Here is a 24,582-nt window from a genome sequence, read left to right as displayed (position 1 = left end):
AAGAGACAAGCATTGTAAAGTCAATTCCAATATGTCATGCATCTGTTATTCTTGATGACATCATCGACGGCTCGAGTCGTGATTGGCTGTCGTGTCGCGAAATCTGGCGAGGTGGGTGGCGTTCCAGCGTCTCGCGCACTATATGTAATTCTTGACTCGCGCTCTGAGACCCAGTGACAGGCAGTACCCTGACCGGAGAGTAGAGTTGGACATACCCACTGAAGCAGAAACAGCTCAACTCGGGACAGACTTTGAATAACTATTCGGCGACATTACAAACAAAAAAGTTAAGTAAACAGACAACAAGGGAGATTTTACGCACTAAAAATGCAGCCCCTCTGTCACCAACTGCTCAGCTTGCTGTTCGTTTTCAGCAGCCTTCAGATTCATCAACTCACAGAGGCTTGCTCGTGTGCTCTGTCTCACCCGCAAGATGCGTACTGCAACTCTGACATTGGTAAGTCGCATGGTTTGAGTCCACATAGACTATATGTTATGCCAACTAAAATATGTTCTCTATTGAAATGAATTGTTTCAATGGTTTTGTGATATTCTGCATACATGGAATATAATATAGTAATCAACTGTTGTTTGTATAAAGCGATGCAACTTTCAGTCTGGGACCTACAGTATGCGTAATTGGTAAATATATGCCAAACAAAGTTGTGCGTAAAATGTAACCATCACCTAAAAGCCCATTTAAAACAGACTGTCAGAATATACCAGTTTGCAAGTATCAGATGACTCATAGGCTAACGGTTTACTACACCAGCACGCTTTCTGACTAGTCTAAATAAATGCGTCATCTCTCAAATTAGTGAGTCAAGAGAGAGGAAGCTTTATTTTATTTCCCCTTGCTCTGATGAGAGGGAAGAGTTAACGGGAACGGTATCCATGGAAACATGTCCCACTGATCATAATGTTTTTCAGAGCTAAATGACCACTTGCTGAGCAATAAACCAGAACAGAACAGGCAGACAGTAGCCAGCCAAGGGGTTTTACTGCTGACTGAATATTGCACCCATGTGTGGAGGTTACCAATGGCAGATTTGTTCTTGGATCTTGGATGCTCTTCTGTTCTGTCTGGCTTCCCATAAGATGTAAGAGCCAATACTTGGCTAGGAATGTTAAGCAAGTGCTCTTGCAATCAATTTGTGAATTCTACAGTCCTAGTGGTATAGCGTTTCCCTGCAAGTGTTTGTGCTCTTCTATGAAAGCACATGTTTACTTTCCAATAGGGGCCTGATTCATTCCATTCACGCATTTGATATAGAGATATGGAGTCAGCATTGGTATAATAAAGCCTTGGTTATTGACTTAGATGCACTGTGTTGATTCCCGGGTGTTATTTTCATTTGGGGCTGATCCTCGGACCCTCTTGTAGCTGAGATTTCCTTGGCCTCCTGCTCTGAGGAGGGTGGCTTTGTAAAGCTTGTTGTACCACAGGGGCATGCCTTCACAGGCTATGCCAGAATAACATGACCTCAGCTGTTCTTATCGAGGAATGCCTGTCCAACCTGAGCAGTGTTATTGGATAACACTTGTTAATAATACCAGGTGGATCCTGGCTCACCACTGTTGCTGCAGGAGACTCATTCCTAGTAAGGGATTATTTGATAAGCCTGAGCAATAATAAGTGTTGTGGGGGGTCTAAAGCAGGAAGAAAAAGGTAGAGTGAAAGAGAGAGGAGTCAACTGGGATATACAGTATTAGGAGAACTGTGTGCAGCTCTTTTGTATTGTGGAACGGAACTGCTGGCAGCAGGCAGAGTGTGTGTGTGTTTGACCAGTCACAGATAGCTTTGTCAGACGCAGCCATCAAACGTCCATTAGGGTAGCATAGTGGTCCAATGCCCCGGAGAGGAGGAAAAGTGGACATCAGAGCTGTTCCGCCCCACCGGCGGAGTCCTGCTGACGACACAACTATGATGTCATGTTTTTTTCTGCAGTGATCCCTAGTCCAGCCAGTGAACTATGACTGAAGCCTGACGAGGTCAGAGGAGAGAAAGCTATGTTGACTTTTCAACATATGGCAACTGTTTAAAAACAACACCCTCTCACACAAGTGGCAGATTGAACATTCATGTCAAACATCAACGTATTTATGTAAACATTTCCTCAGCATTGATGAGCATTGCCTGTTATTTAATTATAATTATTGGGGCTTATGCTAGTTGGTGACTTGGTTCCATTGTGTTGAAGATGTACAAATGTTAGTGTCACAAGCAGTCAGGTGGTACCCTGCCTTTCATGTCCCCTAAATTGGCTCATCCCATTGGCAAGGAGTGGAGCCTAGTGGTCCAGAATCTAGGGCTGGCTTTAATGGCTGCAAGTGAGCACTTGTGAGCTCCACAAAATTCAATTTCCAAGGTCTTGGCTCAGCCAGAAGTGCGCCAAGAAAGCCTGTAGCGTGCACAGAACTAGGGATGTCTCTTTCCTCCCACTGCAACGGACAGTGTCACAGTAGTCCCAATAAAACATAACACTGTAAACATGCCATAATGCCAAAGCCAGGATCACATTTCATCATGTAGATGACACAACTGTAGAGTTATTTTTCCCAGTGGAACAACTGGCCATGGAAAAAGCTTGAGAAATTTCTATGGGAGTAACATGCACAAAATTATTTTGACCATATAGCCATCTTCTGCTCATTGAGCAATAAAGAAGGCTATTGCTTTCAGTTAGAGACAGTCGATGAAGGTTGGACTTCTGTTAGGATAGGGCTCTAGTGCAGTTATCATGAACATGTAAGCTTATGATGACTATTGCATAATTATTATGCAACTGATTTACAGTTTTAGGCAAGATTTCCACATGTCAAATTCCGATAGCTCTTGTGTTGCCAACTGGAAATGGAGTTTGGCATGAACATGATGTTTTTGGACGGTGAAGGATAACAGTTATCTCCGGGCAACACATAGAGTTACGATGGATATTCTGATTTGTGTCCTCTGAGCATGTCCAAACAAACATGTGCTGCAGTCTTCTCAAAAAAGCGTAAGTACATTTTCTGGGACGAAACGTAGTTCCAAAAGCTTTACACGGCCTTGAATTGCATCACGTGACTGGGGTTTGATGAATGTCACCTTTGATAAACCTTACAGTGTGAAAATATACCACGAAAACATACTGTATGCAGATCTATACCTACGGAATATTCCCCATGAAAGATATGAGTTATAAAATGTGCCTTTATCCTCATCTTTTGCCCCCCCATTTCATTTGAACAGTACTTTCAATGAAGGCTGTTTATTTCGTCAACGACTTATTTTTCCTGACTAAAACTATGACGATAATGGGACGAGATGACCTGGGGGGGAAAAAACAAGAACTATTACAAATGACTTTTCATTTTAGTTGACAAAAATGTGATGAGACGAGAATTCCCCGTGAGACTAATGGACATTTAATATGACATGAAGCACATTTTAATCTGTTTTGTCCAATTCTAAGCATGCATGCAGAATATTTCATGCCATCCTCTCATTGGCAGAATTCACATCTTTCAGTTGTGCAGTCTGATTGAGCTCTCCCACACAGCTCCAGGCAATCACTTCAGTCACTCGTCAATCTTCTGAACTGATGCGAAGCCAGGACACTTGACTTGTAACCAACTTCAACTAAAAACACTGAGCACGGTTACATGCACACAATAATGCGATTATTGTGGATAGTCAGGTTAATATAACAGTTCGTTTAAAACGTTTACATGCTTGAAAGTCCTTCAGGTGCCTTTTTGGTGAACTCCAAGTGGGCTGTCGTGCCTATTCCTGAGGAGTGGCTTCCGTTTGGCCACTACCATAAAGGCCTGATTGGTGGAGTGCTGCAGAGATGGTTGTCCTTCTGGAAGGTTCTCCCATCTCCACAGAGGAACTCTGTAGCTCTGTCGGAGTGACCATCGGGTTCATGGTCACCTGCCTGACCAAGGCCCTTCTCCCCCAATTGCTCAGTTTGGAAGAGTCTTGGTGGTTCCAAACTTCTTCAATTTAAGAATGATGGAGGCCACTGTGTTTTTGGGGACCTTTCAATGCTGCAGATTTTTTTTGGTACCCTTCCCCAGATCTGTGCCTCGACACGTATCTGTCTCGGAGCTCTATGTACAATTCCTTCGACCTCATGTCTTGGTTTTTGCTCTGACATGCACTGTCAACTGTAGGACCTTATATAGACAGGTGTGTGCCTTTCCAAATCATGTCCAATCAATAGAATTTACCACAGGTGGACTCCAATGAAGTTGTAGAAACATCTCAAGGATGGTAAATGTAAACAGGATACACCTGAGTCTCATAGCAAAGGGTCTGACTACTTATGGAAATAAGGTATTTATAAAAACCTGTTTTCGCTTTGTCATTATGGGGTATTGTGTGTAGATTCATGAGGATTTGTATTTATTTAATGCATTTTAGAATAAGGCAGTAACGTAACAAAATGTGGTAAAGGTCAAGGGGTCTGAATACTTTCCGAATACACTAACGTTTGTATGTGAAAACTATTTATAAGATGCATACTTTCAGTTTTGCGAACTCACTTCACTCGCGCATAAGAGGGAAGCTTGCGCTACCTGGTGCTACCTGGTGCTGGCACATGCTCAGATCAAATACACCACTGGAATGCCGATTAAGCTGTTTACATGTCCTAATCATTTGAAAGATTGCTTAGAAAACCAGGTGTTTTGATTGGTGTATGCCTACTTCGATTATGACCTTATTACGATAAGCAGAGTAAGGTGTTTACATGATTAATGCCATACTCAGCCTTCTGCTATAATCAGTTTAATATCAAATTATTAGTGTGAATGTAAATGTACTCACTGTTTACTATCGCTCTCTCTCTCTTACTTTCATGTAGGCTATTTTTGCTTTGATCACATCAGAAGCTATATTTTCCCATTCATCTGTGTTGCCGCTCTCGTGCTGTGGTCTGCAAATGCGAGTTGCGGTTGCTTTTGTCATTAGGGGAAAAACTAATGCTATTTGTTGAATATTATTAGAGAGTAATACTTCTGCCATTTTTCTCCTTATCAAGGAAACCACTGTTATTTACCCCCTTGACAGTTGTGATTGGCTGAAAATCAGAGCTGTAAATTGTTTAACTTGTAGCCAAGGCTTTATAGCCTATATGGTTAATTATGTCTGGCATTGAATACAATCTGCCACAATATCAATGTTGCCATCTAAGGTAAACGAGGGGATAGTAGGCCTAGTTGGACAAGGCTATCTGAATGTGCACATGATGGAAGTTAGAGGTAGCTTAAATATTCATTATTTAATTGCAAAAAATGTGACAAAAGGGCTGTGACTAAAACTAGACAAAAATTGTCCTGAGTTTTAGTTGACTGATAATAACTAAAACTAACAAAGGATGAAATGACAAAAATGTGACTAAGACTAAAAGGTACTTTAAGCACTAAAACTAAATCTAAAATAGCTGTCAAAAACCCTGGGGCTGACTATTTTTGAGGACTATCGTCAAACGGCTATGGTTTCTTTACACACAGTGTGAATACCTATACGTGAATTAAAATGCAAATGGTGACCTTAAGCTCCCCTCAGGTGTAACGCTGAGTGAGGAGAGAGGCTAATTTCCACTGTCAACTTCAAAGGCGACACGGTAGAACATGAATCATCGCAATTTAAGAGCCAGAGGCGAGTTCAAAGCCTGCTCCCGTTGTTTCATAGGCCCTGCTCCATAATCACCAGCAGCACCCGCTCTAATAAATGAATCAGACAGACTTTTTGAATTGAGGAAATGAGGGTACATATAAAAAAGACACAACAAAGAGAAAAAAACATGTTAAATACCAACTCCAAATAACCTGAGGGTAACTTCGCAATCAGCAAACAGTGCAGTGGCTGGCTGTGATATAGCATTCGGCTGGCAGCGTAAGGAGTTTAACTATGTCAGCTGATATATGTTCTCTCAAGGAACCCTTCCTTGCATTTCTAGACAACAGTCGAATATCCATTTCCTGACCATTTTTTCTTGCCGCATACGTCGGCTACTTGAGACAGAGAGACCGAGAGCTAGAGACAGAGAGGTTGCTTTTGGTGCACAGCAGACCTACTGGGATGTAATTTAATTGGTGACTGAAAAAGCCAATTCACATTTTTCTAAAACTTTTCATGCAGCAGATTAGCGTTTCGGTCGGCCCTAGCTACACTTTGGCCTTGGAGTTTAATATCCCTTCACGGCCGAGTTCCACGTTCCCAAGGAGCTGAGGTGTCAGGAGCAGACCTTTACATTCTCGTGTCATGCACCAATTCAGTATCGAAGATTACTGCTGCGGGTAAGTGTGGCTTGGCCTGAGATAAGAACCTTGGAGAAACATGTAGTTTAGACTGGTATAAGCTAGTTCTCAGAGTGGTGAGGGAGGAGGTCCTCAAGTTACCCTGTCCTTTCTCTTGGGAGGCCTGGAGAGGGAAGCAATGAGCTATTGCTAACTAAGTTACTATAGGTTGCAATAATGCAAAACCCAATCCTATTCTCTTCTGCTACCCAATCTTCTTCCCAACTGTCAGAGGGCATAGATGGTCCCATATTATGAGGAACATTATGTCATCTGGGATCAGCTCGGTGCATTCAAAGCAGCTTTATTCCATAAGGCCAGCGTTCCTTCCTGTTAAAATAGGTCAAGATGTCAAAAGGTGCAAGATTCCCTGCATGTTTGACATGGACACCCTGTGAGACAGGCATATCGAGTGTCTAAGCCAACTTCAATCACCAGTGTAGTCCATGACTGCTTCTGAAATAGTACCCTGTTCCCTATATAGTGCATTACATTTGATCAGACCTTCACATCCCATGTTGGTTCATTTGCGTCTATCTCTTCGGTGAACTGGTGAGGACATTTCTTTTCTATTAAGTGTAATCCAACTCCGGGTGTGGTCAGCTCTGACACCTCGAAAAGATGAAGAGTGCTTAGTGCTTATAGAGAGTAGTTTACCCATTGAGTGTGTCATACTCAGTAGCGTCGTTTTCCCCGCCCACTCACCTCAGATCATGTTCAGAATCAGTCTCAGCCACCAAACACACATATAGTTTATAACGCTGGTTATACACAACCACATTACTTTTCCCTATTCTTCCCCTCTTCATATGACCGTCTATTTCAACCTTGTCATGGTGACTTTTCCCTCATCATGCAATCTGTTTGCTGTAATCACAATTTAGCCTGAGGTGCCTCACAAGATTCACAGGCAAAATGTAAAGCAGAAGGAGGCTTATCATGCTTGATTGAATTACATTCCCACTTGTGTTGCGATTAGCATTTGAATGCAGAGTTTAGTAATCCAATGCTTCGGGGAAGAGATACCGTGCTAAATTAATTCAATTACTTTCTCTGTCATACCCCAGTTACTTCTCCTTATCAACAAAAATCCACCTACTTTCCACTGAGAATGTATGTCAAATCCACTGCAAAACATGAATATGTATGCGGCAGAAACAGGAGAATAGCACTCGCCTGTAATTGCTATTTGTGTGTTGCAGCACAGAGAGAGAGAGTGAGAGAGTGAGAAAGAGAGACAGAGCAGGGGCCACTTACTCTATATAGAGCTGAAAGAGATTTCTAGCTGCAGTGCCGATTACAGCTAAACTAACCGGTACCGGTCAGGTGGATATCTTATGCAGTGCTTGGGCTTAGAATTGGGTTACATAAACACTCACAATTTGGTCATTTCTGACACTGGGACCAGGACCTAGCCTGGAGAGTCATCTTGAAAGAAAACTCAGTGGTCAGGAGTAAATATAGCTAGCTTTCTGAGTTCTACTCAGGTCCCTTCCCTTGGAGGTCAAAGGGTCGCTGTAGGGAATAACACAAATCCTCTGTCTCATCAGCAGCTGCGGCCTTTCACACATTCCGCCAGGCAATGACTTCGGCACCACCCAATTAGTGGCTGCCCGCCCAGTGGCGAGCGTATCCCGCCTCAAAGAGCGTTTGGTGTTACTGTTGGACTCTTGTTCAGCGATATGACCTATGACTCCTACGCCTAATAACATTTGAAGGCTCAACGCAATGCGCTTTGAAATTTGATTATTATCATTTTGGGTGGGGAAAGCTGTCTTAGCAATGGAGTTTAGGTTTTAAGGGGAAGGCATGCTTTGGGCTACTGGCTTCTGAAAATAGTTTGAGGGATCAGTGCATTATGAGGGATCAGTGCATCATATCTGTGCATCATATCAGTGTATCACATTACATAAGGAGGGGTCAGAGTAGCATATGTTTCATATCTTCACATTCCACAGTAATAGTGCCTATGGTCCATACAACTACATCAGTGAAAGTAGCATTCATTTGACTCTGCGTAGCAGAGACTGGTTAGGTAACAATGCTGTGAGGCTCATAATATGCGAGTTGACTGATTAATGGAGCAGATGTCCTTGGCTACATTGGCTCAAAAAAGGTCACCAAGAACACAAGGAGAATATATCACCTGAATAGGTTGAAAATAATCTTTGCCTTAAACATGGATGCGTGATTCTCTAACAGCTATCAATTGGATGGCTGATGCTCTAATAGAGAGTCATGTCATTCTAAACTGGCAGGTGAAAATGTGAGCATGTGAGCTCCATTGAAGGTGTTGATGTCACCTCACCGGAATCTTCTGGGAGACTTTTCTATTCATAAACCACCAGGATTACTGCTTTTCCTTTAAACTCCCTTTGCTGCCCATTTCTGTGTGTCCGGGACTTAAATACAGACTATGACGCTATAAGAGGAGACGTTACAGTACATCCCTTCACTCTATCTAGAGGAGTGAGACGCGCCCCCCCCCCCCCCCCCCGGCTCGAGAATGCGAGCTTCAAAGGAATGTGGGAAGGAAATTCTGGAGAGGAAAGATAAACATCCCCATCGTTAGTTATGTCTGCGGCTGTCAGGCTGCGTGGAGCAGGTGAACTTGACTCGAGTCGACTGCGCCTGCATGTGGACTACCCTTCCACTACCCCTTCTCTCCCGGGAGGCCTCAGAGCTCTGATACAAGCTCTCTGGGGAGGACCCTATTCACTGGCCTAAATGAGGCTTCGTTCATAAGCCGATCCCCCACACAATGGACCCACTTACTTTAAAAGGAGTGAAAGCAAACATGGTGATTCCACAGCCAAACTGTTTCACCTAGCCGCTGTTTACATGAGGGTGAGCAGCACTGATATGATCTTTTTCCGCCCTGTGCTGAATGTAAAGAAAGGAGGTTGTTTGTGGAGACACGTGGTTTTACGACACAGGGACACGGCTGGAGGGAGGTAGTAATAAAGCTGTGGCCTCATTTTCACTGTCCTGAAGACGAACTGCTTTGGCCTCTGAGTCAAATTCAAATGCTAGCCTCCTAGTCTTCCCTTGGACTTGTTTGGCAAGCAGAAGCAATCCACAAAAACAAATTAATAGACTATAAACTGAGCTAAACCATTACAAAGTCTTCCCTGGGTCTCTCCTCTAGGGGCTGGGTTTTTAATGAGCTTTGGAAAAGCAATGAGCAGCCCAATGCATTCTAGGGTCCTAATCGGGAGTTGATATCACCCTACTTCTAGCTAAAGCATCTGTTAGGGTGATGTGTTGGGATGTTGAACACATATTGGACATACTATTTGGGCTTCTCTTTTGATGCTCACACAAACACATCAGCCTGGCTCCAGACGTCAGGGACAGAGATGGGGACAAGACTTGCTCTGATATTGACCTAAATTCAGAATCATCCAATATGCTGGATTTGGCAACTAGAGGCTTTCCAATCTCCGCCCATTGCATAATTGACTAATTCTGTGCTTGTGTCTTCTGTCTACAGTGATCCGTGCCAAAGTGGTGGGCAAGAAGTTACTGAAGGATGGGCCTTTTGGCACAATGCGCTACACGGTCAAACAGATGAAGGTAAGCCATCATCGCATCATTCATCATTTTACGTAATCTGGCCCATACCTTGAAGAGCATAACCGCACTCTGGAAAACAGCACAAGGCTATAAGAATCATTAACAAGCTCATAGGCTTTGAAACTAGAGACCAGTTTATCACTGTAGGCCTACTAAAATGATACGGTGTATGACTAGGCTACTGTAGCAGTATCACTTAAGTTATAGGGCAATCCCTAATTCTTATAACCAAAACATGAGTTCACCGATGCCGTAAAATGTCCAAGCTTTTCCATTAAGTGCCACAAGAGTATGCTACAGAAGATTAGACGTTGTTTTCATCATTTCGTCTAACGCTGGGCCCTGTGGCAAGAAGGTTTGGCTAATCCAAGTTAAATGTGTTTGAATATTTGTTTTGCCAATGGAGTCCAATGTAGTCGTAATGGTCTAAAGACAATCGCCTCTCAGTAAATAAATCATGAAGAGCGGGGCTTTGTTGCCGCGAGAAACATTTTCCCAGAAATCCCCCGTTTTAGGTCCCAACGGCTCGCCTCTTTCACGGTTTGTCCTGTTATTTCAAAGAATAGCCGCGTCTAAACAGGGATATCCTGTTGTTCCCAGACAAATAAATCACGATGGACCAAACACAACAAATTCCAGGGCAAACGTTTACTTTGTCCGGCAGCGTTTGTGTTCCGCGCACCTGAACTCAACGGCTCAACCCCAAAGTCACGTCTTCATTATGTCCTGTGATTATGTTCGTTTTCATGTGGTTTAATGATAGCGTCAGTGGCCTCTTCCTCCACTAACCTGAATTCTTGGAAGCGATATCATCTCATTATGCTGTGTTTATTGTTGTGGATTCCTGACAACTTCGAGAACAACTCAATAATTCCAGTCGGGTCAAAAGCGTCAGAAGCAAGAACAAGTGCCAGAGGTGTGTGATCTTCACTCCAGATTATATTAACACACTGTTTGTCGTGGTCTGTTTTTGCAGATGTACAAAGGATTCAACAAAATGCAGCATGTTCAGCACATCTACACAGATGCCTCTGAGAGTTTGTGTGGAGTCAAGTTCGACATCAACAAGTACCAGTATCTGATCACAGGTGAGTCACTATTCTATCATACATTACAACTGATCTGAAAAGCGGACGTCTAATGTACAGGACTTGGCGGGCTGCATAGTTGTCATGGTGGTGCCAGAAACAACATCTTTCCATTCAGAGCTAGTAATAAGCACTAAAAACAGCCCCGGGAGCTGCCTCAGAAGCACATTACCAAAAACAAATTAGCGAAGCAAGCAAGCACATCAGTGGAGTTGACTCCAGCTTATTCTCCCAGGCCTGTTTCCCTAACTCCGTCTCTGCAGCACGTCCCACCACAATGGCAGCGTTGCTAACGGCAGCCCCATTTTTTGGGGGGGGGTTTAAATACAACTACCCCCCCCCCCTTCCCTCTTCCCTGAAGACTTCTTGTCTGATCTGTGACACAAACTTTCCCACTATTTATAACCTCCCGTCTGTGAGAGACGAGAGAGAGGCAGGGGGGCACTTATTTTTTGGGAGCGTTTCCTTCTCCTTTAGGGCGTAAACACCCTCCTTTTCTCTTATAATTAACAGTTCTAGCAAGAAGTTCTGGCGTTTCCAGTGCAGGCAGGCATTTATCAAGTTCAAGTTTAATTTATTAGTCGTATGTACAGGATACAGATGGTATACACCATCCAACACATACATACTTGTGTGTGGATGAGTATATGTCAGTGTGCGCATGTGTGCTAAGGTGCGGAGAGTCACCGCAAGTGGTCAGTCCAATTCAAGTGTTCGGCAATCTGATGGCTTGTAGATAGAAACGGTCTCTGAGCCTATGAGTTGCTATGGAAAGTCGGAGAGCAGTTTAGTGAGACCTAAGGCTGTCACACTGTTTAGCTGTGTGTTGTATGTTCCCATCACTACGTCCCAAACCTGTAAACATGGCCTATGAAGACAATGATACAGGAAGGAAATCACCCCGGCAACAGAGGTGTGTGTTTATTGTGGCTGGGTGATGATGACATCACAGTCATCCAGGCCAGGCAGCAGCTCTAGCTCTGGTTTGGGGAGTGAGTCTATAATTGGGTCTTGGGTCCCTGGGCCATACTGTATCAGGACTCAATTACAGGCATGTGAAATACGCCAAGGCCTGATAGATTAACTCCACGGGTTAGGCTTTGATCAACCCAGAGTGAGTGCACGGCCGCCTGATTAGCTATGAAGAGAGATGCCACACTAGCCTGGTCCCAGATCTGCTTGTGCTGTCTTACCAACTACTATACCAACTACAATTTGGGAACAGGCTAATGGCGCTCTCTCACCATTGTCTAATAACTTTGCCAGAGACGCCAATAATCCATATGGAAGTCGGTCTAAGAGTTGTGTGTTTGCGAGCTTTCAGCTCAGTGTGTGATGACGACAGGACAGTGTAGCACTATCAAGGGATACACTGTTTCAAACAACATGCTAGCTGGTGGTCTACAGTGTAGGGTGAACCCGTTTGCAGCAGAGGTTGTCATCCTGACATTGGTGGTAAGCTGTGAACGGCCTAACCTAAAAATAGAAGTTCGACAACCTTTTGGATATTCTGAAATAGGGGTGTTGGTTTAATATGGGATCTACTGTACAAGATTGTCTTACATAGTTAAAATGCTTTGGACCGCTTGTTTGACTGGTGTATTTATGCTAATCGAGGTATGGCAATTATACAATTAGCCAAAAAATATGCTAGGGATGACATCTGACTCTTTGGACATCTGACACTTTCCCATGGCATTGGGAATATGACATGGCATTGTTTGTCAGTCTTCAGTTTTTGGGGGAAACAAACAAACCATTGCAATGAATGTTTTGTAAGTCATTAAATAATTCACGAATGATGTAATGCATAACAAAAGCTGATCTGTAACCAAACCTCTCTCTCCCCTCAGGCCGCGTGTTTGACGGCAAGGTCTACACCGGGCTGTGTAATTTCAACCAGCCATGGGAGCGCCTCTCGCTGGCCCAGAAGAAGGGCATCAACCACCGCTACCAGCTGGGCTGCAACTGCAGGGTGAGTGGCAACAACTGCGCTCTCGGGGAGAATATGGATAAAGTGGCTCCCGGGGAGAATATGGATAAGATGGCTATGGATAAGGAAGCTAAAGCAACCCAACAGCAGCAGAGCCAAGATGGAGGAGTAGGAGCCAGAAAGAGGGGCAGGGGCCGGGGCAGAGGCAAGGGCAGAGGCAGGCAGAACCAGAACACCCTGCTTACTGCAAAGCATACCATCCTGCTCTGAGCAGCTCTCTGCTCCTCTATCTAGAAGACTTCTTACCACAGTTGGGGTTGCCCCTCTTCAAAGACACAAGGCACTTCATAATCTCCATATGTTCTTAGATATTGGATATTGGCTGTAGAATAGGAGGGGAAATAATGTGTTCATTTTATGATCATAATGAATTTAGTGGCCTTGCATATATTGGGTCAAATAGATTATGCTGATGAACTGCAACCAATTATGAAATCCTTGCCAAACCATTTAAAACGTTTCCCTCTTCTTAAGTGTAGCACAATACAAGCATGACTATCAAAATATATACCAAATCATTTTGATTATGTAATTGTAACTTTTCTGATTGTAGGGACATACTAATTCCAGATAGTGGCTGAATTATATAATGTAAAGGTTTTAGGCTGTCAGGAATATAAAAGTGTCCCCTTTCCATTTTGGCATCATAACGGATAATACACATCCATGAATGTAACTGAAGAGACAGATGGAAAGACGAAAAGAGAGATTTATAATGATCTTTGGGAGTTATTAAATCATTTAACTACACTGGAATTACTTTCCCTGTTATTCCAAACCCTGAATTCAGCGCTCGGTCGGACCTCTTTATGCAGGACCTGCTCCTGTGCAGCTCCAGTCCAGGCTCATAAATATCCTACTGTACTGCATAGCTCAAGACACACCATCTGGTCTGCCCATCACTGCCCCGTCAACAGCAATAAGTGCATTGCCAGACAGGAGTAACTACAGAGTCCAAATGCTGTCCAACACCTTTCAAACTGCTCACACCCAAACTCCTTAAAGGGTTGTAATGTTAAGACATGTTTAGGCGTAGAGTGAGTCTTAGAGGCCAACATAGAACAATGGAGGTATGTCTGTGACCAAACATGGCAAGTCAGCATCAGGAATGAAAAACAAACTTAGGACAGAACTCGACATGGTAGAAGCGTATTTTTTGGTTTATTATCCATTTCAGTTGAAATGTAATCTTTAATCTGAAAGAAAGACTAAAATCACACACAAATGTGTTCTAGCAATAGGCTGCTACTACACAACACCTCATTGTGTGAACCCCTTTGAAGCAGCATGCTAACTGTCTGAGAAGACAAGTCAACAGACAGACAGAGGCAGTGCAGACACAGCCATCTCTGTGGTTTTATATCAAGTGCACGAACCGCCTAGAGATCTCTTAGAGTGCGAACGTCACGCTTCACCGACGCTTCAGCCAAATCATTAAAACCACAGTTTGTCATCTTTTGCATTCTTCAACAAATGATGATTTACAGCTAAGGAATGCAGGAAGCATTTGAAAATAATCCACTGCAGTGTAGAAAAAAACCATTGGCATCAGTAAATGATTAAAAAGCTAACTGTCCATAACATAGCCCCATGAACACCAGAACTAGTTAAACTTCATTGAAAATGCTTGCACCATATGGACCATAAAGAATGCGTTCAGCTTCACCCATATTCCTCAAGCTATCTGCTGTCGATTCCTCTGGCTCTGTCATTACTGTACACACAGCTTTTACTGAAACACCTATTTGGATTTCTCTAAAACACACAGTATATTTGTCAGTTAGTTTCTCCATTTCTAATTTCTTTAAAAAGACCTTTAAAAAGACATTTGGCAGGCTATACAGTGCATTCGGAAAGTATTCAGACCCCTTGAATTTTTCAAAATGTTGTTACCTTAGAGCCTTATTCTAAAATGGATTACATCGTTTTTTCCCCCTCATGACGCTACAAGCTTGGCACACCTGTATTTGGGGAGTTTCTCCCATTCTTCTCTGCATATCCTCTCAAGCTCTGTCAGGTTGGATGGGGAGCGTCGGTGCACAGCTATTTTCAGGTATCTCCAGAGATATTTGATCGGGTTCAAGTCCGGGCTCTGGCTGGGCCACTCAAGGACATTAAGAGACTTGTCCCGAAGCCACTCCTGCGTTGTCTTGCCTGTGTGTTTAGGGTCGTTGTCCTGTTGGAAGGTGAACCTTCACCTTAGTCTGAGATCCTGAGCGCTCTGGAGCAGGTTTTCATCAAAGATCTCTCTGTACTTTGCTCCATTCATCTTTCCCTCAATCCTGACTAGTCTCCCAATCCCTGCCGCTGAAAAACATCCCCACAGCATGATGCTGGCACCACCATGCTTTACCGTAGGGATGGTGCCAGGTTTCCTCCAGACGTGATGCTTGGTATTCAGGCAAGAGTTCAATCTTGGTTTCATCACACCAGAGAATCTTGTTTATCATGGTCTGAGAGTCCTTTAGGTGACTTTTGGCAAACGCCAAGCGCGCTGTCATGTGCCTTTTACTGACAAGTGTGTGCCTTCCAAATCATGTCCAATCAATAGAATTTACCACAGGTGGACTCCAATGAAGTTGTATAAACATCTCAAGAACGATCAATGGAAACAGGATGCACCGGAGCTCAATTTCATGTCTCATAGCAAAGGGTCTGAATACTTATGTAAATAAGTATTTCTGTTTTGTTTTTTGTATAAATTTGCTAACATTTCTAAAAACCTGTTTTCGCTTCGTCATTATGGAGTATTGTGTGTAGATTGAGGATTTTTATTTATTTAATCCATTTCAGAGTAAGGCTGTAACATAAGAAAATGTAGAAAAAGTCAAGAGGTCTGAATACTTTCCGAATGCACTGTATGTGAGAAGATAATTATAAGTTTAAAGGATGTTGATGGAATTGCAGTTCAATACAGATTTCTGTGCCTTTGGTTATCTTCTCCATTCCCTATGGGAAAACTACAAACTAAGTAGTGGACTTTCATTTCAGAGGCTGGCAATTAGATTCATATTTGAACTCCACTGGCTTATCTACTGGAAACTACATTTGAATTGAAACCATCCATTCATTCATCCTGTAGAGCAATGAGTATAAAATGCATTAATGAGTTTCTAAATTGTAATGTATTGAATTACATAAACTACAAAAAGAACTTGACTCACCTCACTCTTTGCTGATTTCTCCTATTCAAAATCGTATTCTCCACATATTAAGTCTTGTGTACAAGATGATGCGTTGCTTCAGCCTGTCCTGAAATGCTAATTCTGTCTTGGCCTTTATTTACTGCTGGATGTAGACTCACTGTGCTTTGAATTGGTCAATATTTAACAGAACATGAAATTCGTATATCTGTCACATATCTTAAATCAGATTTTTTGTTAATCAAAAAGGATTCAATTGAACTTTATTCAAGTCGAACTGTAAACACACAGTGAGCCTTCACCAGTATGCTGTGGCATTATTCCATTTTATTTTCCTGCTTTACGACTACATCTTTAGTTTCGCTTCTTCTCTCTGTAGATTAAGCCCTGCCACTACCTGCCCTGCTTTGTGACCTCAAAGAACGAGTGCCTGTGGACGGACATGCTGTCCCACTTCGGCTACCCCGGCTACCAGTCCCGGCACTACGCCTGTATCCAGCAGAAAGAGGGCTACTGCAGCTGGTACCGGGGGATGGCCGGCCGTGACAAAACCACCATCAACTCCACCGACCCCTGAGCGTAAACCACAACCAACCCCCAAAACCATCACAACTTTCTTAGAGTTTCTTCTCCTCTTCCTCTTCTACACCTTTCCCAAACTCCCCCACGGCCCTCGTCAACCACAGAGTATTACAGAACTCTTAAAACGTACAGTACTAGCCCCAAGTGACCACTCCTACGCCCTCTGACGAAATATACAAGACCTAAAATAATCAGTGCCTGGCTATCTCATAGAAGTAGCACTTCTGATGTAAACAATACCTTTTTTGTTTCATGCTGTACATTACAGTTTCTCCCACCTTCCTTTTCCTACATTTCCCTAGCTATCAATGAGCAGAAATTAGACCCGATCCCAGTCAACTTTTTTCAGACTGCAATAACAATGGCCCTCTAAAAAGCGAGAACTTTTTCAAACTATCGTAAGGCTTATTATGGGTGGGATGGCATTTCAGAACGGCAGTTTCCAGCAATACATAATGGTGAAAATTATTCTAATATTAAGTGTGTGGTGCAGACCGTATCAACAAAGCTCCTGCAACATAATGTAATCCTCAACACAAGTTATGCACAGTAACCAGACACATTGTCACCAGTACGAGGGCAATGCCAACACGAGGTATGGCCTCTGAAAAGCAATACCTCTTGCTCCAGTCACACAAAGGTATTTTATTGGTATTTAACAATGATTTTGAATCACATGAAAGTGTATATGTATATGTTGACAGTTTATACTGTCAACATGTCTATTTATATGAATGATGCAATCTTTGCCTCCCTGACTGCTTGCACTGTAAAGTTCATTCGAGGTTGTATTAAATTGCATTTACATTTTAGTCATTTAGCAGATCACACTATATGAATGCATTGCTAATATCGGACGATGAATTGATTGAGTATAGCTATATTTTCTTCTCCGTAACCACCACTAAGAATGACCCTTACAGCTCAAGCACAGGGAATTCTTAATCTTTCACAGAGAAATGGATGCAAGTTATTTAATTTTTTTTGCTGTATATGATATAAGCTACAAAACAATGAACAGTTGACTCGACTGAAACCTCTGTAGTAGATTTATTTATCCTTGTTTGTCGAATCAGACAATATCCATGCAAATACTACAAACAAAATCAACTATCCTACTAAAATAGCCAAATATATATATATATTATATATATTATATATATATATTATATATTATATATATATATATATCTCTTTGTATCTGGCCAAAACTGTATTACCATCACTACCCTGTTTGGCTGTCATGAAAGACCAGAATCCCAAATTGTGTTTGTAAAGCATTGATTTAATGTTAGTTCTGTATTAGATCCGCCTTCAGCAGATTTTGAATGATGGTACTTTTGCCCAATCACAGTTCCCCTTCTGGTTCTCATGAGGGAAGGAACATTTTAAAGCAGAGGTTTCAGACAAAAAAAGTGTTTTCATAAATGTATATTCCATTTGTGTAAGTATTTAACTATTTCAGATGAAACTGATGAAAATAACACTATTGTCACTAAACTCTTCTACTTTTGTTGAGTTTTCCAGTTCAGTATCTTCAGTCCATTCCGTTAGAAACAGAGATGCCTCAGCAGGAGTTAGAAGTCTTTGCCCAGTCTTTCAGCTCTGCCCACTTTTCCATTATGTTCAGAAAAGGCCATGCCAAGTTGGTGTTGAACAGAATAGAGTACGGCCCTGACGGGACAGTTTTAGAAGGAAATCCGCAAAAATATAGTTTAGTCAATTTATTATTCATGTAAACTATTATAATGTGAGGAACTCAAATTAAATCTAAATCTTGCCTCCTCCACAAGGCACTTCTTACATGAAACACAATTCTTTCAGGCACTATATTTATAGAAAAAAAGAAACATTATCTCATTCAACAATGTAGAACAGAAAATTATAAAACAATGTCGAATTCGACATTTCCGACCATTTGAAAAGGAGATGAGGTAGAGGTGGTTCATCAGTCTTATCATTTTTCCCCACTGCTGAGCTTCTGACACCTCCTCCAGGCCTTGGCTGAGCTTGAAACACAATCCAGAGGCAGATCCTCAGTAGCTCCTCAGTAGTCTGAGAGGACTACTATGCCACAGAGATCACTAAAGCCTGAACGTTCCACATCAGCAACACTGTTCTTGTTCTCCTCGGGCAGTTAGAAGTAGAGCTGGTTTAGCATTGAGAGAATGGTGGGCTCAGTGAGTGTAGCCCGATAGTTCCAGAAGCCAGATAGTATGTAGTCTTCATATAGATCCATCCTTTAGTTAGAATACTGGGAAGGTTCCTCGGTATGTTTAGCCTTCATTGACACACTTCTCTGTTTGTCAGTCTTGAGTTGTTTCCATCTCCCTCACCTGGTTTTGGAAGTTTCTCTCTCTTCGGCCTTGGCATCTCTGTACCTGTATTTTTTTGTGGTTCGTGTTTGTGTAAATTTACTGTCTGCTTAACACAGAAACACTTGGTCAAGTCGATCCAGAGTGCATTTTAAAAGGAAGCTGGCAAAAGGCTGTGTACCATGTGTATGTATACACTGATTCCTAAAAAGGGGCGCGAGCGACCGTTTCCTTGTAGGGGTTGCAGAAATGTTTGACTTAATTTCTGTGTTTTATATTTTTATAATAAAGATTTAATGAAAAATGGACCATATGAGTTTGCATTGATTCTTGTGCTGTTGTTTTCTTGAAGTCAAAGTAGCACACCTGGTCATGATCCAAGCTCAGTATTTTATCACGGTCACAAGGCAAATTTGGACCTGACCTTTATAGCAATATCTTTGTGATATCATAGAACAATCTGTAAAGTCAGGAGCTACATTACATAATGGAATTACACAGAATTGTTCCAACTTGCACATTCAACTTTGCACCAGTTAGATTACACCAGTAAATAGGTAAGCGCATTAAAAATTGCTTTATAAATGGTTGATGAAATGGTAGCAAGCTCCAACAAGGCTGTCACTAAGATGCTAATCAATCCCACCTGTTTGGCATTGGCCTAGAAAATACGTTAATAAAAAGTGTCCAGCTGCTACACTTGATAGTTTGGAGCAACCTTAAGCCTACTTACCTTGCACTGTCTCTTTAAGATCCATGGGCTTTAGTGTTGTGATGCCCATAGTGTTGCACTGAGACATAACCATTTTTTTGTTATGACTACTTTGAGGACAACATTCTGTAACTGGTCTGTGTTTTCGCTGCCTGAAGTACCATAAGCTCAACTGAAGGCGATTGGAAACTACAACCAGGGATAATGAAGTCGGCCATGATGGGCAACAATAGGAGCTGCACTCTGGCTGAGACATTTTACTAATCAGCTTGAAGGTTTGCACGTGACGCCACAGGAAATATTTTGACCCAACCCCTAACGTTCTCACTGTTTCCCGCTTTTGCCCTTGTGACACTTGTCCACCCCAAATTAGACAAGTGTCACAAGGGCAAAATCAAGATTATCTGAAAACATACAGAGCTCATTCATTCCGAGTGCTGTGTCTATATGAAGATGGTAACGCAGTAAAGAGGAACACACATTATAAACAAACAGTGTGTCAGGAAGTCGCTCACCATCTGTGTGTGGTTGGGGTAGAAGGTCTGTTCGTTCAGTGGGAACTTCTCTGGGCCCAGGGAGTGGTAGAGTTTAATCATGTGGGAAAACTGCAAGCAGAAACAAAACACGAGACGACACCATTCTATAGTAGTTACTGTATATAGAAGGCAGGATAGAAAGTGTCTTATACTACATCTGTAGTTATCTGGGGAAAAAAACTGACCCCTTGAAAGCTGAATCCAGCCCTATCCATTAAAAAAAAAATGATGTAGAAACTTTGACCTTTAACACATCCAGAAATTATGAGGTATGTTCTTCAAGGTAAGTTCCGGAATGTTTTGTCTACTACCGCCAACATGTTCTAAAGACTGGGTTTAAAAGACTGTAGCCATGGTACAAATGTAACTTGGCCTGGCTCCAGCTCCAGCACACCTTGCCTGGCCACCTCTGCTGTTAAAACAGGGTGAATAATAACGGGTCTTACTGGAGGCCCCTGGTCTCTGTTTCAGAAACAGGTGTTATGGCTCCTTTTAATAACCCAAATAAATCAGTCTGCGGCGGGCCGCTAAGGGCCTCTTTATGTGGGGTAAGATGGGGGGTGATGGAGGGAGGAAAGGAGGTAAGGAGGCAGGTTATGGATCACGCACCACCCAGGGTTTGCTGCAAAAGTTGTAGATGGAGAGCAGGGAGTTGATGCTGGCGACTCCCCCGTATTGAAGGCCAATCACCAGGCTCCTGAAGTCTTCGCCCGGAGTCATGCTGTAGGCATGCTGGCGAATCAGGACAAAGTCTGGCTTGAAGGATCTGGAGAAAGACGAAACAAAGTGGGACATGAGATAACGGAAACCAACAACATTCTTCTTTGCTGATGTCACGGTAAAGTATAAGTAAAGGCACATTCTACCACCTTGACTTTCACATCATCTGCTTCGCCAAAACATTGATACAAACGAGGAGAAAACATCTGTACCACTGGGCACACACTAATTGAATTAACGTTTCCACGTCATTTCAATAAAATTACGTTGAACCTACGTGGGATAGATGTTACATTGACGTCTGTGTTCTGTGGCGTGTGCCTCATGGACTGCTGATGACACTACATTACACTGTGAAGACAGCCGAACTGTTGCCAGTAGGGCATTTTAGAGACCTGGATATATGTTACAAATGTATCTTTAGCATATATATTACATTACAAAGATTGGTGCAGGCATACTGTATTTCATTACTGACTTTGTCACTCAAGTTCCAGACCTCAAGCAGTCGACCTACAACGACAGCAGCCATCGTAGAGCCTTTCCAAAGTCCCTAACCCTAACCCTAACCCTAACCCAAAGTATCTGTCACCGCATTAACACGTTAAGATTACAGGCAGCTCACTGTTTACAAGGAGGAAAAAAGCTCCATTATTCAAAGGCTGTAGGAGGAGGGCGAACAAAGGAACGCTGGTCAGAGTCAGAGAAGCTAATCTTTTTGGACCATCTATCCAATTAACGCAGCCTAATCCCTCTCATTACAAACTGTTCTGGGAACAGGGCCAAGTAACCCATCAGGGACCCGGGAGGATTGTAATCACATCTTGTTATGATTAAGATAAAGAGGGAGAAAATTCCACTCTTTAACTGAAGGCAGGTATGCAGGGATATGTCTCCAAAGGTTAATTCAGCTTAGATTCAGGTAGGTTGGCTATCTTGGATGGATCTGTGCTGGCTGGACTGAGGGATGTAAATTAAGTTCTCTTTCAAATGGCTGTTAACTGTTCTGATTGTAATTTACAGTTTGGTGAATGGTACCATTTTGATGCATTTGTCTGAATTCATTGCTTCAGCCTGACAAGTCCATGAGCTGTTGAAAGTTATTTCCAATGGACTTTAGCCATTCTCAATGAATCAATGTCTAGCCGCGTCGCGGACAAGGATGTCTTGCTCCCCGACAGACTAAACAACTTCTTTGCGGACAATACAGTGCCACTGACACGGCCCGCTACCAAAACCTGCAGACCCTCCTTCACTGCAGCCGACGTGAGTAAAATATTTAAACGTGTTAACCCTCGCAAGGCTGCAGGCCCAGACGGCATCCCCAGCCGCGTCCTCAGAGCATGCGCAGACCAGCTGGCTGGTGTGTTTACGGACCCTGGGTCTCGACCCCGCCCTGTGCAACTGGGTACTGGACTTCCTGACGGGCCGTCCCCAGGTGGTGAGGGTATGTAACAACATCTCCACCCCGCTGATCCTCAACACTGGGGCCCCACAAGGGTGCGTTCTGAGCCGTCTCCTGTACTCCCTGTTCACCCACAACTGCGTGGTTGGCTTGATTACCAACACCGACGAGACGGCCTACAGGGTGGAGGTGAGGGCCCTCGGAGTGTGGTGTCAGGAAAATAACCTCTCACTCAACGTCAACAAAACAAAGGAGATGATCGTGGACTTCAGGAAACAGCAGAGGGAGCACCCCCCTATCCACATCGACGGGACAGTAGTGGAGAGGGTAGAAAGTTAAGTTCCTCGGCGTACACATCACGGACAAACTTAATTGGTCCACCCACACAGACAGCGTGGTGAAGAATTGTTAGGTTGTGAAATTGTTAGGTTAGATTACTCGTTGGTTATTAATGCATTGTCGGAACTAGAAGCACAAGCATTTCGCTACACTCGCATTAACATCTGCTAACCATGTGTATGTGACAAATAAAATTTGATTTGATTTAGAAACCTCTGGCAAAGGTACTAGGTGTTGATTGAGTTGAGATTGGTATATTTACATTTTTGTCATTTATGAGTGCATACATTTTTATACTTTTCCCCCATGGGAATCAAACCCACAACCCTGGCAATGCAAGCGCTATGCTCTACCAACTGAGCCACACGCGCTGTAACCATATTGTCTCCAATACTATCATTCACCCTCTGTCACACACACACACCTCTGGGCTGGAGAAGAGCCATCTGGTGCAGCTTGTGGACTGAGACAGTAGCCAGACTCACAGTCTCTCGCGCACACACACAGTCACATGCACACACTTGGAGCCATGGAAGTGTTGCTTATGTAAGACAGCCGACCTGAGGCACAACTCAGGACTCAGTGAGAGCTGTCGTGGTCACGGCGACACGAAGGCTACAGCTGCTCTCTTTAAAAGTGTTGTTGTGCTCACTGCTCAGCCAAGGTGGCACTGGACCAAGGGCTCACTGCACACTGCTCAGCCACAGTAGTGGCACTGGACCAAGGGCCGATCTATTTCTGCATCGGTTTATTGAGGGACAGACTGATACAAACCTCGCTCATACCACGTCGAAGTGCCCACATCACCTGCACTGGTACCTGACGCACCAGGTTTGTTGTTTTGATATAACTTCACTTTGAAGGGCACAAGAGTGTACAAGAACCATAAAGCGTCAATAACGGCTTATGTGAGCAGCCACAGGCGTATGCTGCATGCACCTATCTGTACAACCTATTTACTGCTCATCATTAAAATAGAAGTGCAAGGTGTGATGATGTGACTGTTTTTAGCCAGGCAACAGTTAATAGCAGCATTGCCCTATAAAGCTACAGCATTAACACACTTATTCCAGCCATTAACTTTGTTATCAGAATCCTAAATCGGAGTCCTTCTGCCCGAGTAATGCTCCCTGTGGGTTCTGGCTCACGTCAAAGCTGTGTATCAAATGTATTTTGTGCTTTACAATCCCAATCGCTCAGGCCCAATGGTGATCGCTTCACTGCCAATATGCTAATGCCCCTTTTAAATTGTTCATCAGTGTTGCAATAAAAGGGATGCTTAATGGGGACGGAGATGATGATGCCAAGATGTGAGGTAGGGATGTCCTGTATTTATGTGGAATTGAAGGTTCTGCTTTGTAATAGCCAAATGGAATTGGGTTCCTTAGGGAGAGAGGGTGAGCAGAGTGGGAGCTATAAACACAACAGATAGGGCACACACACACACACACACACACTTGTATTTATTAGGGATCCCCACTCTTCCTGGGGTCCAAACATATTAAAGCACTTACATTACACAAAAAACAAAATATAAAACAGTACATCATTTAACATTATTACACCACTACATATCTACAATACAAAATGTTTAATACCACCAACAAAATCACAATGTGTGCGTATGCATGTGTCTGTACCTTTGTATGTGTCTCTTCACAGTTCCCGCTGTTCCATAAGGTATATTCTTACCTGTTTAAAAAAAAATCTGATTCTATTGTTTTCATCAGTTACCTGATGTGGAATAGAGTTCCATGTAGTCATGGCTCTACTCTATGTAGTACTGTGCACCTGTGTGCAAGTATTTTAAACAGACACCTCGGTACATTCAGCTTGTCAACACCTCATACAAAAACAAGTCGTGATGAAGTAAATCCACTTTGAG

General features: G+C 42.9%; 2 protein-coding genes across 3 annotated transcripts in view; one reads left to right on the top strand and one right to left on the bottom strand.

Moving 5' to 3' along the window:
- The window catches only part of LOC120031885 (synapsin-3-like), a 117,277-nt gene that overhangs the window by 42,598 nt on the left and 50,097 nt on the right, over positions 1–24,582 (bottom strand). The window contains exons 4-5 of the mRNA XM_038977693.1: positions 20,843–20,999; positions 20,213–20,302 (exon numbers count right to left, since the gene is read on the bottom strand). Coding sequence (XP_038833621.1) covers positions 20,213–20,302; positions 20,843–20,999 — 247 coding nt within the window. The remainder of the gene's footprint in view (positions 1–20,212; positions 20,303–20,842; positions 21,000–24,582) is intronic.
- Positions 187–19,298, top strand: LOC120031886 (metalloproteinase inhibitor 3-like). 2 transcript variants are annotated; one of them, XM_038977696.1, is made up of 5 exons: positions 187–457; positions 9,782–9,864; positions 10,841–10,952; positions 12,806–12,927; positions 16,468–19,298. In XM_038977696.1, the coding sequence occupies exons 1-5, from the start codon at positions 328–330 to the stop codon at positions 16,663–16,665; spliced, it is 645 nt and encodes a 214-aa protein (XP_038833624.1). In that variant the 5' UTR covers positions 187–327; the 3' UTR covers positions 16,666–19,298. The 2 variants fall into 2 exon arrangements, with proteins under 2 accessions (XP_038833624.1, XP_038833623.1); XM_038977695.1 differs by lacking the exon at positions 16,468–19,298 and having other exon boundaries at positions 12,806–14,868.

This window comes from Salvelinus namaycush, chromosome 38, assembly GCF_016432855.1.
Source record: "Salvelinus namaycush isolate Seneca chromosome 38, SaNama_1.0, whole genome shotgun sequence".
Lineage (NCBI taxonomy): Eukaryota > Metazoa > Chordata > Actinopteri > Salmoniformes > Salmonidae > Salvelinus > Salvelinus namaycush.
Note: the sequence above shows the minus strand (reverse complement) of the source record. Positions and strands in the feature narration are given on the sequence as shown.